The 18861-nt window shown below is 32.0% G+C and overlaps 2 protein-coding genes across 2 annotated transcripts in view; one reads left to right on the plus strand and one right to left on the minus strand.

Moving 5' to 3' along the window:
* The window catches only part of LOC106468491 (ras-specific guanine nucleotide-releasing factor RalGPS1-like), a 51773-nt gene extending 40236 nt beyond the window's left edge, over positions 1 to 11537 (plus strand). Inside the window, exons 11-16 of the mRNA XM_022396828.1 lie at positions 206 to 312; positions 740 to 806; positions 1755 to 1854; positions 3486 to 3578; positions 5044 to 5241; positions 7776 to 11537. Of these exons, the coding sequence (XP_022252536.1) occupies positions 206 to 312; positions 740 to 806; positions 1755 to 1854; positions 3486 to 3578; positions 5044 to 5241; positions 7776 to 7805 (595 nt within the window). The 3' untranslated portion in view covers positions 7806 to 11537. The remainder of the gene's footprint in view (positions 1 to 205; positions 313 to 739; positions 807 to 1754; positions 1855 to 3485; positions 3579 to 5043; positions 5242 to 7775) is intronic.
* A 2847-nt stretch (positions 11538 to 14384) lies between these two features.
* The window catches only part of LOC106468492 (surface protein-like), a 12616-nt gene continuing 8139 nt past the window's right edge, over positions 14385 to 18861 (minus strand). Inside the window, exons 6-8 of the mRNA XM_022396831.1 lie at positions 17564 to 17725; positions 16936 to 17060; positions 14385 to 15209 (exon numbers count right to left, since the gene is read on the minus strand). Coding sequence (XP_022252539.1) covers positions 14440 to 15209; positions 16936 to 17060; positions 17564 to 17725 — 1057 coding nt within the window. The 3' untranslated portion in view covers positions 14385 to 14439. The remainder of the gene's footprint in view (positions 15210 to 16935; positions 17061 to 17563; positions 17726 to 18861) is intronic.

The raw sequence follows: 18861 nt of genomic DNA on the forward strand, positions 1-18861 counted from the left end.
AACACATTATAATAATTCAACCTGTAATGGCTAACTAAAACTTTTTTTTTGTCTTTCTGTCAACAACAGAAGTCGTTATTTTTTATTTTTATTTTCACAGTGATCTAACTTACTAATACAACATTTCTAGATTTAAATGGTTGCTACAGTGTTGTTGTTATAATAACAAAATAATAAAAAACACTACTAACTTGTTATTTTATAGTCTTCAGTCAACAAATGTATGTAAATTGAGACATCTACTAGATGACAGTGTTTTAGAAATATCTCCGCAGCTTTCGAGGGCATCATCTTTAGGTCCAGATCAAGGAGGTAAGGCTTGAAAAACTTATTTTTTACGTTTTGTCATTGAGGTATCTTCAGAACAGTGTTTCCGTTATTTAGCTCAAATTTTAAATCAAATAATTCATTGTTTACAGATGTTTCAGGATTTTTATTTAACTAGTACCATTTCAGAAGTCTAAGAGAATATTTTTTTTATCATAACCAGGCATTTTTTTGATCCTAGGAAAATTGGAATATTTGGCAAAGTATTTGATTGATTTATCGTATATTTTCTTACATCATCAGACTCACAAAATCCTTATCCTTGTGTCTGGAAACAGAAATAGTAGACATACTAAGTATGCCACTAGGATAAGCAAGGGGTCAATGTAAGCTTGTTACTAGTATAAGCTATTTTGGTTATTTATGTACCTTTTATATAATCTCTTTTGTGTTGTTGTTTTTTCATCTACAGAAATTAATAATGGATTAGAGCATGTGGACGAAAGCTCTGATTTCTTCCTTCCACTTAAACATACCAGGTGGGTTTGTTTTTATCTAGATGTTTATTTCTTTCAACGGCCCTAGTAAATGTGCTTTATTGACACATTTTTCTTTCTTAGCTTAACATTTAAACACAGATTAGATCTTTTCTCTAGTCAAATGCCTTGTTTATTTCCATGCAATCATTTAACTGGTCAAGTTGGAGTTCTGAGTGTGTAAATGGATTGAATACAGTAATTTACTTATACTAGTCACAGTCGGTAGCCAGTGATATATTGAGATTTAAAAAATAATTTTGGATTATTGAACTTGGTCATTTTGTAGGCCTGCCTCCAAAATTCTAATTAAGATTGAAGTGACCTCTATGGTCGTGAAAAGTCAGTATTTCTTTTTGTTAACAAGTTTAATAATTAAACAGTTTGGTATTAGCAATACAGAAAAATATTAAGATGATTAAAGTTCATGGGAAAATATTAATTTTTTCATTTTTTTTGTTGCCAAACTTAGTTACATAATAAGTCTTGAGTAGTAGTTGTGCATAAGGTGATTGTGAACAAAGTTCAGATTGTTTCTTTATTAACTTGTTACCATTTGACTTAAATAAAAGATAAAACTGTCCCAAAAAAATCAATGTAAGAATCATGGAAAGATTGGCTTTTTTTGAGAGTCATAAGACATTGTACATCAATATTTTGTACAGATGTCGCTCAGAGGTAAAAGATACATTTTGTGATTTTTTTATTGATAGAATTAGCCATATTTATAGATCTAAAGTCCTAATTGTTTTCTTTTGATGCCAGAACTATATATATATATATTTAAATTAAGCTTGTGGGTAGAGAAATTAAAGAATAAAGAAAAGATGTTTTTCTTTTCCAAAAAATTGTCGAAACACAGTAAAAACGTAATTCATTTTATTGCTTTTGTGAATGTATTTAAATTTTTGATAATTTGATCTTAACAAGTTTAATTTTTTCTGTAATCAGTGGCTCAGAAGAGCTACCCCAAGAATTCATTGATGGACAAATTAGGTTTCAAGGATGTCTTAAGCGGAAAACATTGCTCAAGGAAGGCAAAAAACCAGCAGTAAGTGAGATTTTGGTGTTATAGGTGACATTTGTTTCTTTCTTGGTTATTTATACAAACACTATTATTTTTAGTTGTTTAAGTCTTACTATCGGCCCAGCATAGCCAGGTGGTTAGGGCGCTCGACTCGCAATCTGAGAGTCACGGGTTCTAATCCCCGGCCCACCAAACATGCTCGCCCTTTCAGCCGTGGGGGCATTATAATGTGATGGTCAATCCCACTATTCGTTGGTAGCCCAAGAGTTGGCGGTGGGTGGTGATGACTAGTTGCCTTCCCTCTAGTCTTACACTGCTAAATTCGGGACAGCTAGTGCAGATAGCCCTCGTGTAGCTTTGCACGAAATTCAAAACAAACAAGTCTTAGTATCCTTTAGTTTCTAAAGCTTGTGCGTGAAATATTATTATAATATTATAAACATTTATTTTCTTGTGTATGGAAGGACATTATGCTAAAATAATAGTGAAATGACATACAAAGATTTATAAACATAATAAAGTGGTTTTATTTTGGGGGAACATACTACATGTTTTGACGGAACATTGGTCTGTCTTCCTTCAAGTATGATCAATGTTCTGTCGAAGTAAGTAACATGTTCCCTCCCCCCCAAAAAAACACACTTCATTGTGCTTATAAATCATTGTCTTTTATTTCATTATTTGCTTATTTGTTCTTCTTCTTGCTGATTAAGTTTTTATTGTTATCTATTAACACAAAAAAAGAAAAACTATTTAGCCTATTGACCTATTTAATCATTTAAAGGGGGTGGGGTATATTTTCAGATATGTAAGCTAAGACCTAATTAATTACTTGCTAATTTGCAGTTAAAGTATTCAAACTTTAAACTTCATAGCTCTTTAATAAATTTTACCTTTCGTTGTTACTACTAGCTACTTTTATGGGATAATTTTTAATTTTATTCCTACCTCTTGTCATCTTTTTCTAACTCATTTTGTAAGTTATGATTTATTGTCTTAAATGGTAACCTTCTGGGCCTATAACATTAAAATTCAGGGTCCAATTCCCATTGCGAACACAGCACAAATAGTTCATTGGATATATTTGCACTTAAACATAGTAAGTGTGAAAAGTAAAGTTATCCTTGTTTTATTTGCGTTAGTTGTTATGGGTGTAAGTTATGGTTGAACTATAGTGAAAGATGAAACTGGTTGTTAAACTGTATATAGCCTTAGCTTTATGGATTATAAAAAGTTATTGCCCATGTTGATGCAATATTCATTTGTAACTCGTTTTTTTAAGGCAGGGAATTATGGGTCATACTTTTCTATTCAATTTTTATAATGTGATTTTTGCATTATTCCTTTCTTTTTAACATTTTCACCATTGCCACATATGGTTTTGTAATAACAATGCATTTATTACTGGATATTAAAATAAAGCAAGCTCTTAGTTTATTAAGTTATGAACAAGTGAAAAAAAAACAACAACAAGTGTTTGGAATTGAGATTTATTAAAAATTAAAACACTTTCTCAAAATAAAGCTGAACTTGTTTAACCAGAAGGGATTACAGCACACATAACTAGACTAATTTTTCTCTTTATAAGTGTGTAAGGTTTAATTATATATATAAGTGTAAAAAAAACAAACCCTTATGACTATGTGTTGTTTTAGGTTTCATCTTGGATGAGGTATTGGGTAAGCCTGTGGGGAACATCCTTGATTTACTTTTCTCCAAAAACTCTGAGAGGACATGAAAGGGCAGATGTAAGTTTCAGTTGATCAAATATAATGTCACTGACATTACTAAAATTATACATATTTATTGTACAGTAGCTGGCAGGATTTTAAAATCCAACTCAAGTGTTTGTTGTTGATCTCTAAATTCTTAAGCAAAAAAAAAAAAAAGAATTTATTAAAGAACCGAGTACATTAATTGTTTGGTAATGTGAAAACAAATCACCATTTTGAACAGTGATTTATTGAGCAGATTTTCTGTGGCATTCTACTTTTCCTGTTTTGATAATGTATATATGGTATCCAAAAAGTGTGGATTAACTTTTGGTAATGTATACATGGTGTCCAAAAAGTGTGGAACCATAAGCACTTCAACAGATTTTACACCTGCTGTCATTGTAATTCAAAACAAGTGTGGATTAATATTGGGATTAACTCAACTTTCTAATGGTTTGACATTGCAATAATCAGTCACATATGTTAAAGTTAAGAAAAGTTACAGATCATCTGCGTTTCCAGATCTTTCAGATACCCCGTATATGTTTATAGGTCTAGAACAGTAAAGTTATAAGGAAATTACTTCTTTATAAAAAAATATATATATAAATGGAACTTGTATTATAATTAAATCACAAAGCGAGGAAAATGCAATTTTGCTGAACATCTGACAGAAGATATTTAGTCGACTTGAATTGAAATAATTGGGTATCACAAAAATTACCTTCAATTAATGTTTCTTTTTAGGATAGATCAGTAAACATCAGTTGATATAAACATGAACTTCATTGATAACAGGAGGATAAACACTTTTTTATTTTATTCAAAAACTTACATTGAGGTTGAACTAGTGTGGTTATGTTCATATATGTAGTTTCTGTTTAATTAAATCATTTTTGTTTTCATCACTGTTTGTTTAATTGTCTGTACTATAAGCATTCCTTCCTTAACTTGCTTAGACTTACAGTTATAAGTGCTTTCTTTTATAAAATTAAAAGCAAATCAACCAAATATTCACCCTTCAAAGAAAAAAATCTGTTTCTTACTTCACGTTTAACTTGTAAAATAGGAACCAATTCTATTAACCCTTTCGTAACGCTTGTAGAAAATACTTATAAATTTTAACAAAATCTTATGAGGTTTTCTAGAGGAATGCTCAGAGTTACCATATTTTTGTTCCATAAATATCCTTCCCAAGTCGATGGTAATCTTATCCGCCCATGTTTAAAGGGTTAAATATCTCAGATCCCCCTTTAACTCTTCTATAACATTCTATAATACAAACAACTCTTATTTAAGGTCTTATATGCTAAACAAATATGTGTATTTCAGTTTTTAGACTTTCTATCATATTTCAACAAAAAGTAAATTAATATAAAGTTTTTAAAAAAATTTGATGAGCACTTGCGTAACGAACAACAACAGATGGTATGTTTATTCTTTAATACCATGTTTTCTTTTGTTATGGTTTTGTACACCAATTCATGTCTCTGAGCAGTTCAAGTCCACTGCAAGTAAGATGTCATCAATTGTGGGCTGGATGGTTGTTCGAAGTGAAAACTCCCAGCAGTCCGATACTTTCCAGCTAAGTGATCCATTGAAAGGGAACGTCTACAAGTTCCGAACTGGAACCAAAGCCAAGGCTGTTGAGTGGTGCCGTCACCTTCACGATGCTACCAGTCAATATGATAACCAGGTACGAGTCCCTGCCCTTTTAATGCTCTCTGCTTTTCATATGTTCCATGCAGTCAAAGAAAAATGTAAAGATAATTTTTACCCATTAAATGTATATTAATTTTAATCTAAGAAATCACTGAGAAACAATTAACAAAAGATGGTACTTTTTAAGCATTGCGAGGCAAGCCTCGTTTATTATTTTTTTGAGACTGTGGGTTGCCTATGATACACATAGGGTAAAAAACCATAGAAACACATCGTCTTATATTCCTCTTCAACTGCTGTTATAAACATTATTGAGGATCTAACACTAAAAAGTGAAATATTGTGTATTAACACTTCAAAGCATATCACTAATATTATTTCACTGTAAAGACCTACAAGTTCATGTCTGTCTTTCATTTTAACACTAAAATCTTTTTTTTTCCTTGTAACTCTCAACAAGTAAAGTATGGAATCAGGTGTACCTTTTCATAGTTGTTGATAGTTTTTATGACAGCGAAATAAGGGCAGGGACTTGAGCCTACCCAGCCACCCCATGTGCATATCACTGAATGCAAGGCTAGTATTAGAGCAGAAAAAAAAAGACAGTCATGTTATATGCACATGTTGGTAAAAGTAATTTTTTAAAGTTATCATGAACTCGAGATTGGGTCTGTGATTTTGCCGATTGAACAAGTATTTATTATAAAATAAAGCTAGAAGAGTCATCTGGTATTGTTAAACTTTTTTTAAAGCAAATGGTGGAATTCAAATTTCAAAACCTGGGAACAATAAAAAAAAATCAACAAAGTAACATCTGTTATCTATATTGAAAATACTATGAAAAACATTTACATAAAATGCAAGCCTTTAATGTGTTTTTAATTTAATTTATTAGTGAGTAATTTTTCCTTAAATTTTTCCGGTAATTTTGAAGGGATAAAATATATATATAGTAGACTTGAAGCTTCTATACTTAAAAAATAATTTTGTAATTGATACCTTTGATTTTAGGTTATATCAAACATAATGAAAGAAAACTTAGGGGGAATCAGCATGACAGTTGTCTTTTGAATCATATTTGCTTTGATCATAAAAATTTATAAAAAAAATTACTTTCACAGAATGTATTGATTATTACCTGATTATCTAGTTGTGATATAGGGTGTTTTTTTATTAGCATAAGTTGTTTTTAGTGCATTATCCCAATTAATTTCTTTCCAGACTATGTATATTTCTAGCTGTTGTGTCTATGCTTTGCAGTGTAAGTAAATACCTTAACAGAACTTTTTATTGCAGTATGAAATGTTTTTATTTTTATTCTCATATTATTCAAATAATACTGATGGTTGTTCATGTCCTATGGTAACAGTTTCCATATCCAATCACCTTGCTCCTGACCACTTCTGTGGCCTGTCACTAAATAGGTTAAAAACCCTTATTCTCTTGTTGCAGTTCGATATGAAATGAGATGATTTGTAAGTTCAAGTGTTGCCTAAGTTTTATCCCCCCCCCCCCGAGTTTAATTACAGGTATTTCTAACACAAAGGTCTCTGATGGTAAGTTTATATATAATTGTGGTGTTACAGTAGGCTACTACATAACATGCTACCAGTTGCACACCAGAGGTTGTGAAGAAAGTAAGAGTTTGTCACTAGGAGTAACCCAAACCACAGTTGCCTACAGTTGTCCTTTGGAACCGTAAACAAGATAATTCACGCAGATTCAGGCCTACAAAAGCAACACAATGGCTGTGTTCGTAAACTTCTCTTAAAGAACGTGGTTGAGCAGTAAACCAGTTGTCCAAAGCTGTACGACTTCTAGCATATGATTAAAGATAATAAGTTGTCACATTGGCAAAGCATATGCCTACTGAAGTGTCTGCAAGAGTCCAGCCAATTTTATTATTGTTCTGCTGGTGATGGATGCAACATTTAAGGTGATGTATAGCGCATCTCACAAATTATTTTTATTTTTGCTTAAAGGATTTCTGTGAGTGGCAGCAAAAATGCCAAAGTGTACTCTACATATTATAGGGCTAATATGTTGACATCACTAAAGAATGAGGGAACACTTTCATTGGATACAATTGAAACACAGTTCCAGTAGGACAAAGCATCCAGTTAACATGCCAATTTTTACGTAAGATGCAAGTACGATTGGGGATTCCTGCTATGCTCTTATCAAACATCTGTATCTTTGGGTTTCTCAAACGTATCTTCATGAGTCCTTCCACACACAACTTATAAAACTTGGAAGGTATGTAATGAGGGAACAACAATGATCTCAGTGTATTGCCCAAAAGCATCCTGCAGTGGTAATTTTGCCGAAGACCAATAGTCCGTAACAATGGTCATCATGTAGAACACTACTGGTGAGACAAGGGGCTGTAAGACCCGGGCACTCATCTGTTTAGATTTGAAGGGGGGTGGTAGCCGGAAACATTACCTATCAAATAAAGTAAGTTGTTTTGTCAGTAAATAAACCCTTAATGTTTTCTATGCCTTTTGATTGGCAAAGCATTCATTTTCTATTTTTCTATGTATCGTAATTGTAATTTTTGTTGTTTAGCCACCAGCCAATCTGATGACATTTGAGTGAAGAAGTGACAATATGGAACTCTCCTGGTGCTCAAAATTTGTAAAAAATTTAATCTTTACAACTTCAGTTGATGGAAACCATTTTAAACCAGATCGTAAAGAGGGGACGTGAAGTCATAAGTAGAGATTGGTGTAGAAGTTTTCGTGAGACCACTTTTTGGAAAGTGAAATAATCACCAGTGGAGCGCAGAGATTACAAACTTAGTAAAGACTTCTATGGTTCAGAAAACATTGAGAAATCGGCAATCACAATCTCAATTATAAGAACTTCTACGAGAGTATGCTCCTTTTTTTTTCATCATCATCATCCTTTCTCTCTTTCGTTTTTCTACATCTGTGTCTCGTTGCCAAATTTATAAAGTAATGAAAAGAAATGTCCTTTATGCATGAAAGTTATTCACTCGAAATATCATTTTGTAAAATGTAGAAAAACCACATGAAATGCTTTGATTGATTTTTTGTTATAAGAAAAATATCAAAGTTAGGATATTTTTTGTTGTCTTTCAAAATTTGTAGTGCATACTGGAGGATTTACACATTTCGATAAAAAGTTTAGAAAAAACGACCCTTTATATTAACCCTGAGGAAGCCTCAAAGTGATTAAAATATAAAAAAAATTATATATATGTCTGGAGTGTAATGGTAATTTTTTCTAAACTTTTTATCAAAATTAGAGATATAAACCAAGGAGGAAAATGTCTAATAAACAGCTGTTACTGCATTGAATTCCTTTTTTTATTTTACACTATACATACGTGTTAGATATAAAATACTTTTTTTTTACGAGAAAGGTGAGATATGTATAGTTCCTACTCTGAGGTTTGTAGTTTATGAGTAAAGGTAGGTTAAAATATTCAAATGTGTAAATATTCGTATACATTTCTGTATATGTGTACATATGTATTGGTGATGTAACTGTATAAAATTATTATTAAGCCTTACACTAGTGCTGGTCAATAGCTTCCATGTGTAAAATAAAGGAACCTGTGCCTTATGGCTCATCTATTAGAAAATGGTGCTGTTACGTTGTGATGTTAATTTCATGATTGGTTTACATGAGTTCCTTAAAATATTTCTTGATAGTCTTGTATATACATAGCTTCACTCTGAATTTTTGTTTAAAATGACTAAAAAGAACTGATTAGAAAATACGCTAATGGTGACTTTGTTGTTTTTAAGTGATAAATTGTTAGCCATTCATTAGAATATCAGCTGTTACAGTTTTTCCTTTAATTGTTAATAGTATTTACAAATAAAAAAACCTTAAATCTTTTCAGTGCTGGAGGGAAGTTTGATAATGTTTATTACAGTAGTGCCCAATATGGAGGTTATTAAACAATTCTGCTGTTTAACCTTTAGTAAAGTTTATTTAGTGATTATTGGTACTGTGTGTCATAATAATTCAAAGCAATAGTTTGCAGAACAGGAAAGCATAATTTACTATTTATCAGAATAAAGTGAATTACTAGAACAGAAACTATTTCCATAACCCATTTTCGTAAGTGGCTCATCCGAAAATTTTCTGGATACTTGAGCAGATTCTTTTATCCAATGAACGTAAAAAAATTCTGTAACAAACCTGATTTTATAATGTATTACCAACTAACTTTGTAAACCAAAATATTATTTAGTTGTGATTTGAATCTTTTGTCCTCAAACATGTATTATAACATGAACAGTGATGGATTCTGTTGGAAAGCACCTGGATTATAGGGCTCTGTGAAAATACCAGTGATTTATTTCGGGCCAAACCAGTAGCTATGACGTGTGGAATGTAACAGTTTGTAAGGTCGTCCATCCTCTTTGTTATTGTAAATTTTGTTTGATGTACACTGCAATAAGTAGGCATCAGTCAACAGTCAACATTATTGACTGACAAAGCAAACTGTACACTTTTCTGCAACCAACCTTTTGATTAGTACCTCCTCACTTGATTCCTTAATACAATTACTTCCTTAGTGATGATCCATTCCAGTATTGATTTCTTTTATTTAATAATTTTGATTCCCAGTTTGGCACAGAATATTTCCTTGGACCCTCCGTTTTTGTAAATACGACAACAGTTGATTAAGTGATTTAGCATGAACCAATTGATTCTGTTTCTTTTCCGGTCCTTATCCTTGTGTGTTTCTGACACAGTCCCTGGTGAACTGACAAGTTTGAATAAGTATTTCTCTAGTTTCTCAATGTGGTTGATATTATGTGGAACACTTCTTTAAAATATAAGAAAGCAGAGTATGAGACTCGAGACATGAACCAATTAATTCTGTTTCTTTTCCGGTCCTTATCCTTGTGTGTTTCTGACACAGTCCCTGGTGAACTGACAAGTTTGAATAAGTATTTCTCTAGTTTCTCAATGTGGTTGATATTATGTGGAACACTTCTTTAAAGTATAAGAAAGCAGAGTATGAGACTCGAGACATGAACCAATTATTATGAAGTGACATTTTTTAAATTAAACTTTTTTTCACACTCTTCATATAATCAAGTTATAAGCTGATAGAGGACATCAAGGATTGGCACTTCTATGTATTTTTGAATCGCGCGGATACGGTACCAAAGCTTTATGTAGTTGTGCTGACTTTGCAGAGAGGAAAGAATAAATATAAGGTACTTCAATGTAATTTCTTGAAACATCTCATTTCTGTCTTAAACTGCTGTTTAATATTTAGCCAGTCACAAATTATTTTGAATTTATCAGTTCTTTAGCTCGAAATGTCTAAAACAGTCTGTTTACTTTTAAAATAAATATTAAATTCGACTATTTTTTTCTAGATCTGCTCTAAAACAATATGTGGCTAATTATTTTTTGAATTTCTCCTATTATTACCTAAACTTTATATTGATGGTCTTTGAGATGCCTTGGGTCCACCTAAAAACTTAACTCCCATTATATTTCATAAATTCCAACCAGATCTAGACTTAAAAATTTGGATGTATTAATTATGAGGAATAACAGGAAGATATCAATCCACACTTACATTGGTAAATCTTATGAGTGTTACTAAAATAAAAACTCGGGAGCTAGTATGCTTGGAAACATTAGTGCTTATTTATAGAAAGTATTTTCACAATATGTAGGAGGCTGACTAATGAATAAATGACACAACATGGGAATTATTCAAAATTAAATTTTTTTTTTTTCTGTGATAATACTTGGCAAATTCCAGTTAACCAACACATTCCTAATTTTCTATATATTATGGAATCGTTAAAGCTAAAAAAATCCGACGTATCTGTAAACCTTAATTTTGTGCCGATTAAAGATCGTTATTCAGTTTATATGAAACGTACGAAGTGTTCTGTAGAAAATTTATTTCAGGATGACTTACAGGCAAAAAAAATTGTGGTGTAGTGTTCTTAAAAACAATATTAATTATTGGAGTATCGATTCAATATCCACCACCCTGCGTATTTTATTATTAACTAAACATCTGAATATGACTCGGTTTCCTTAAGAATTGAAATGCTTTATCTTTTTATAGTTATTTTGCAACTGATTGATGTTATTTATATCTTCTTTTTATTATTCATTTTGAGTGAAAATCTAATCCCCAAACTTTTATTTTTGGTTGTACAATGTACATTTTCTTTGTTTTTATGTTGTTTTTTTTTAAATGTTCATTTGGTTCTTGTGACAATAAATATAAATATGCAGTTTGTCCAAATGTAGCTACTGAATTACTTTTACCATAAAAACAACATGAAATAAAGTACGTTGTTAAATTTTACAGACTGAAGAGAGTTAATTATTTTGTCTCAGTTCTGCAGATAAATTTAGCTTAAACTTAATTATTAAAGCTTGATATAAAACTTACAAATGAATATTGTACCAGCCTAAACTCCTCAAACAATAATATTGACATTACCGTAGGGATTAACGAGAACTGTTTTAATTATTTGTAAATAAAAAAATTTTGCAACTTGTGTTCACTATTATTTCTTAGTTCTTACTTGATTGTGGGCAACATTTGTATTTGAAATTTTTAAAATAGTGTTTTGTCATTCAGAAAGAACAGAATTACGGGGTTTAAAATTATTTTTAATCCATATATATAAAAAATAACTACCCACTAAAGTATTTAATTGTCAATGTATATTAGGGTATCTAATTAAAAGTCCTAGTGGTTAACATGCCAGACTATGGATCTAAGAGTTTATGGTTTGTGTCCTGTGGTAAAGCTGAAGGTTTATAATGCCAAAAACTGGGTTTCGATGCCAGTGATGGGCACAGCACAGATAGCCCATTGTGTAATTTTTATATTTGAAAAGCTTAATTTCTGGATAATTGTTTTGTTACATGAATTCATATTTTTTAAATAATCATGATGGGAACTTTAACATCTGTTGTTGTTTTCATTAAAGTCAATCGTAGTGGTCATTGAGAACCATAACAAATTTACATAGATACTTGGACGTCCAGTTTGGGCTACCTGCACTCTGTCCACCACATGAACTGAACCCCAGATTTTTAGCGTTGTAAATACGTAAACTTATCGCTGACCCTCTGGTGGATGAGACAACTGGAAAGGATACAATAAGTACACTAAACTGGGCAACTATGTGTGATAAGACTAAACAATGGTCTGGCATCCATCATTGTTTAATAGCCTGTTAGAACCACAAGGCTAACAAGTTACTTTTTGTTGTTGTTACTATTAGATACTAACCCTCAACTAATCTGTATCCTATAGTTCAGGACCCCCAGTGGTTCATAGGGAATTTATCATCAACATAGAAGTCAAGCTGGGTATATTTTCTCACTAGTTTTGCAAATAATTTTACGTATCGGTCTAACAAAACCAAAAACTTATAATGGTTCGAAATCAGCTTAACTCTTGCCATTATTGACATTTTTACAATTAATGTTAAAGTGTAACTAATGAATAGCCTACAACACAAAGTAGACTTTGTAAACACAGATAATACTATCATTCAAAATCTATCCAACATTAAATGTGTTACACTATCATTCAAAAGCTAAAAGAGCATACACATATTATGCTATCTTTCAAAAGGTAAACTCGGAAAGCAAGATTTCACCAAATCCTACAATACATGGCAGAGATTCACAAAGCAACATTTCAGCAAATCCCACGACAGATGGCTAAGATTCAGTAAGCAACAGTTCAGCAAAACCCACAAATGATGGCATAAGATTTGGGAAGCAACATTTCAGAAAAACCCACAACAGATGGCAAAGATTCAGAAAGCAATATTTCAGCAAATCCCACAACAGATGGCCAAGATTCAGAAAGCAACAGTTCAGCAAAACCCACAAATGATAGCCAAGATTCACAAAGCAACATTTCAGCAAATCCCACAACAGATGGCCAAGATTCAGAAAGCAACAGTTCAGTAAAACCCACAAATGATAGCCAAGATTCACAAAGCAACATTTCAGCAAATCCCACATCAGATGGCCAAGATTCAGAAAGCAACAGTTCAGTAAAACCCACAAATGATAGCCAAGATTCACAAAGCAACATTTCAGCAAATCCCACATCAGATGGCCAAGATTCAGAAAGCAACAGTTCAGTAAAACCCACAAATGATAGCCTAGATTCAGAAAGCAACAGCTCAGTAAAACAAAGAACCATCTCACAGGACTTCGTGATTAAGCATAACTGCGTAAACAGTATAAAAAACCAATAATATGTAAATGTCACAGAATCTTTGAAACCACAATGATTATACCGTTTAGAAAAGTGACTTTCATTTTGTACCGCAATTAAATCACATTTTATACATTATTAGTGTTATGCACTATATATCTATAAAAAATTGCTCTTATAATCTGTAAGCTCATTATATTTTGCATATTTCAGAAAGTAATGATAACTGAAAAGCATCTGAACACATACAAAAACTAAACACTCCATCATTTATGTCCGTTTACCCTCAGTTATTAAATGACATCATACTTATTCATCTGTTTCCTCAACGACCGACAATTTGTCGTATATTTTACACCCTGGTGTTTCTTTCGTAAAAGTACGTGGATACATGTTATACGGGCTGCATGTTTTACATAACCACAAGCATCATGATTGTATGTGTTACTCCAAGGACTTTTGACTTCCTTAAAAAGATTTTGCACTAACAAATGTAAAGGAGGTAATTTTAAAAAAAACTAGCTTTTCTCGTAGTTATTTTTTCTAACACAATGTTGTCGAACGTTTGACAGATTTTGTATATTTACTTGTTGCTATGTTTATTAGTATTTCTAAATCTGTTGTGCATTATCTGCTCTCAAGCGTTGAATGTTTAGTCATCATGGAAGACTATTGGCTGGGGAGCAACTCAAGTCTAACGGTTTTTTTAAGTAACTGGGGATGTAATCTGAAGGATGTTCCAGAACCTGCTTCTGGTGTAAAATGAGTGTCAGATATATATTAAAATAAGATGTTTTTCATTGAACAGACTGGAAAACTAAAAACATCACCAGGATATTCTTTAGAAAAATGTACATACATGGTCGTAAGCTAACATCTATATAGTTATTTTGAATAAAACTGCAGGACTTTAATAAAAAAATATAAACAAATATTCATGGGAGTTTTGATAGTAATGTTAGGCACCTACTTCATAGAAGCTATATCTCGTGAAAAATAAAAAAATACAGAAACCTTTCATTACATTACTTCATCTTTGTTTACTTCTGCTACGGGTTTCGATGAACTCTGACTCACCATATCTTTGTTATCACTCTCCGCATCTTTTTTATCACTCTCCGCATCTTTGTTATCACTCTCTGAATCGTTGTTATCACTCTCTGAATCTTTGTTATCGCTCTCTGCATCTTTGTTATCGCTCTCTGCATCTTTGTTATCGCTCTCCGCAGCTTTGTTATCGCTCTCCGCAGCTTTGTTATCGCTCTCCGCATCTTTTTTATCGCTCTCCGCATCTTTATCATCACTCTCCGCATCTTTATCATCATTCTCCGCGTTTTTGTTATCGCTTACCGCATCTTTGTTATCGCTTACCGCATCTTTGTTATCACTCTCTGTATCTTTTTTATCACTCTCCGCATCTTTGTTATCACTCTCCGCGTCTTTGTTATCACTCTCCGTGTCTTTGTTCGCGCTTACCGCATCTTTGTTATCGCTCTCCGCGTCTTTGTTATCGCTCTCCGCATCTTTGTTATCGCTCTCCGCATCTTTGTTATCGCTCTCCGTATCTTTGTTATCGCTCACCGTATCTTTTTTATCTCTCACCGTATCTTTTTTATCGCTCACCGTATCTTTTTTATCACTCTCCATATCTTTGTTATCACTCTCCGCATCTTTTTTATCGCTCACCATATCTTTTTTATCACTCTCCGTATCTTCACTGTCACTCTCCGAATCTTCACTGTCACTCTCCGATTCTTCACTACTTTCTGTTTCTGATTTGCTGCCATTGTCTAACAGGATAAAACAGTTCATTATTAGAAGAATGAACTGTCTAAAAGACAAAACAATTTAAATTTGTACAACATATACACTATTAATAATGATCTAATAATGGTTGGAGACAGCTTGAATGGGTAATGAAGAAAAACTTTCATTTCACTAGAAATAATTGTATATTAGTAAATACAAAAACCTATAATAATAAGATTGTTGTTTGGGTAACTTCACCCTTTCAATGTGACATACATTTCCCAGTGCTCCCACCCTCTCACACTGCAACTGGGACAAATACTTCCCATTTTCATTCAAAATTGCCGTGCAGAAAGTATGGGAGTAAAATGAGTCGGAAAGTATTTATTGGCATCCCACCTAATGTTGATATATGGTTTCCCTCAATGTTTTCCACTTCAGTAACTAACAAGATGCCTATGCGGAATGTACGACAACTGCATGTCCGCATCGCTAGAGCGGCAATTTGTAACCCTAAATACAATGTCAATACGCTTGATGCACTTGCCTCCGATAGTTTAGAAAATAGTGAAAGTGAGTCAAGTGGTGTTCAAACCCTCGATAATGAAGAGGAAGTGAGACAAGAGGATGCTAGCTCTTCATCTAGTGATGATAGTCAAGGTGATGAACCTGGAACCAGCAGAGGAAGACAATGGGAAACATTTGTCCCAGTCACAGTGAGGGAGTTAATGATATTTTCATCCACAACCTCAGTAATATCTTGTGAAGTATCCTCCGTTTAGGAGATTTAAGTTAGTCTTAATTAAAGAATAGTTTAAACAATTACCAAGATTTTGATATTTTTATTTTAAGAGAATGACATTTCAAGGTAGTGCTCTTTGTTAGATTGACAACTTAACCTTTTCATTAATTTTTTGCTTATTCTGCATTAATGGCACAAGATTTTGATTTAAGACTAACCTAAGAAATATGTAGTTAACCGCATAGGCAACAAAGATATCAAACTACATACTATTTTGTTTATTTTCTTCTCATTCTTTTCCTACAACTATTTTGCCTTATTTCTGATATAATGTACATATTCTAATTTACAAAGATGGCAAAAAACTGCAATTATAATGTTAAATAAATTTTGAAATATGCTCAGGTCATAGTGTTTTGTATTTTAAGATTATTTTACAGAAAGTTCACATTTGAACTTTAATACATTACCACCAACTCAAAGACAGACGCTCATTCTAAAGCTGTATACATTACCACCAACTTACAGACAGACACTCATTCTAAACTGTATACATTACCACCAACTCACAGACAGACACTCATTCTAAAGCTGTATACATTACCACCAACTCAAAGACAGACGCTCATTCTAAAGCTGTATACATTACCACCAACACACAGACAGACACTCATTCTAAAGCTGTATATGAAACTTGTTACATAAATTTATTCATAATACCTTAAAACCAATAAACCAAATCAAGTCTTTATACAAATTTTGCTACAATAATTTATTTTCTAGGTAGCTTTTCAATATTTTGTCTAGTTATAATCTTATCCGCTTGGCTACCAACACGTAAAGGATTAACGAACAACGTACAAAAGTACAGTAGGTTAGTGCAATATCTGGTTTAACCGAGTAGATATGCTTTTACAATGACTAATCGGTATGGATTAGAATCATGATACGTGTATAATTATAATTTCAGTTTGAAAATATTTAAAATGTACTACTAATTGTTTCATCATCCATACTGGGCTCACCTGGATCAATAACAGAATAACCTGAGGCATGGTTACTGAGAACAACATAGAGGACAGGGTATTCTACAATAGTCTTTCCACGAAGATTCTCTTTCAGAGACTCAGATACGTCCAATTCATAGTACCTTGAAAGGTGTACGAGAAAACAAAACTATTCACATCTGTATAATGTGGTCAAACGTTGAACAACTACAACGGCATTTAATGGTATTGTCTTTCCCTTTGTGACTTTATATTTACTTTTAAGAACTGTTGTTAAGAAATGTAAAATGAATTCATCAACTGATGGCCAGAATAAAATATCTCTTTCATCGTACCTGATGAATATATATATGATACGGTGTTTACTGCTTCAGTTTACATCATCTAACTGTAAGGCAAATGTTTAACGTCTCGCTGTTCAAATTTATTCTAACATACTAGAGGTCATCAACAGCAAAAACTCTGAATCTTCAGATCAATAAAAGAATTTGAACTTTTCCTACAGAAACATTTTTATCTATCAGATTTCAGCATGTAACAACTAATTAAACATTATCTATAGTCACTTAAAAACAGTTACAAATACATAATTGACAAAAGTAATAGTAAGAATATCAAACAAAGAAACAAATTTAAAGGAACTAACCTTGTTTTTCTGGAAGATACAAATTCAGCTTGCAGTAAAACTTTTACAGCTTTCATGCCAGCTGCTTGGTAAAACATCAGTTGTTGTTGTACTTCAACATTGGAGTGTTTTGGTGAAATATATTTGGCCAGAGCTGAACTTAAAGGAACATTCTCTGATATTCTGAGGAGCAAAAGAATAACATTTCTTTTTTTTTTAAATTTTGATATGATATTAAGCGTAAAACTGTTTTGAAAAAATGATACTCATAATAATACTCAGTTTCTGTCCATCCTGAAAATGCACGCATACCTTACTATCTAAATGCACACGCACTTCATTTCAAACGACGTAAACAAAAAACATGTAAATATACTCTTGTAGACATTTTGTACAACAACATATTAAAAGCTTATCACAGTTTTTAAAAAAAGGTCTAATGTTAAGTCATAGAATAATATTATAAGTATTTATTGATAGTATTAGGTACGGTAAAGTTTAACCTTAACTAAACTAAAGCAAAAAAATGTACACAAGTTACAGTGTTAATTTACCTGTTTATGAAATAAAGGCTTAACTAATGTTAGGCCTAAAACAAATGGACTTGAAGATTTCAGCAACTGCAATTACAATACTTTTGTGTTATTCTAAAAATACTGTATTTAAAGAAGTTCCATTGCAATAAAGATACTGATTTAACTTGACCACAGGTGTTTTGTAGGGTTCTCCTAGTACATGTATATAACACAGATTTTTTATACTATGTCAAATGTACATTACCAATAACCTCTGATCAAGACAAGCTAGCTACATAGATAATAAATAAAAAATAATTTATTTAATAATGTAGATAATTCTACATACCAGTCAACAAAATCAAACAAATTATAATGGTTAGAAATTAGTTGAGTAATCTTGCTATTATTGTAACTAATGAATAGCATTCAACACAAAGTAGACTTTATAAACACATATAACACTAACATCCAAAACTTACCAAACAATATACCATATAACACTACAATTCAAAATTTACCATATAACACTATCATTCAAAACTTACCAAACAACATACCATATATCACTATCATTCAAAACTTACCATATAACACTATCATTCAAAACGTACCAAACAACATACTATATTCAAAACGTACCAAACAACATACTATATAACAATACGTAGTGTTATATGGTAAGTTTTGAATTAAATTCAAAACTTACCAAACAACATACCATATAACACTACAATTCAAAACTTACCATATAACACTACAATTCAAAACTTACCATATAACACTACAATTCAAAACTTACCA

The sequence above is a fragment of the Limulus polyphemus genome, unplaced genomic scaffold (assembly GCF_000517525.1).
Source record: "Limulus polyphemus unplaced genomic scaffold, Limulus_polyphemus-2.1.2 Scaffold3025, whole genome shotgun sequence".
Lineage (NCBI taxonomy): Eukaryota > Metazoa > Arthropoda > Merostomata > Xiphosura > Limulidae > Limulus > Limulus polyphemus.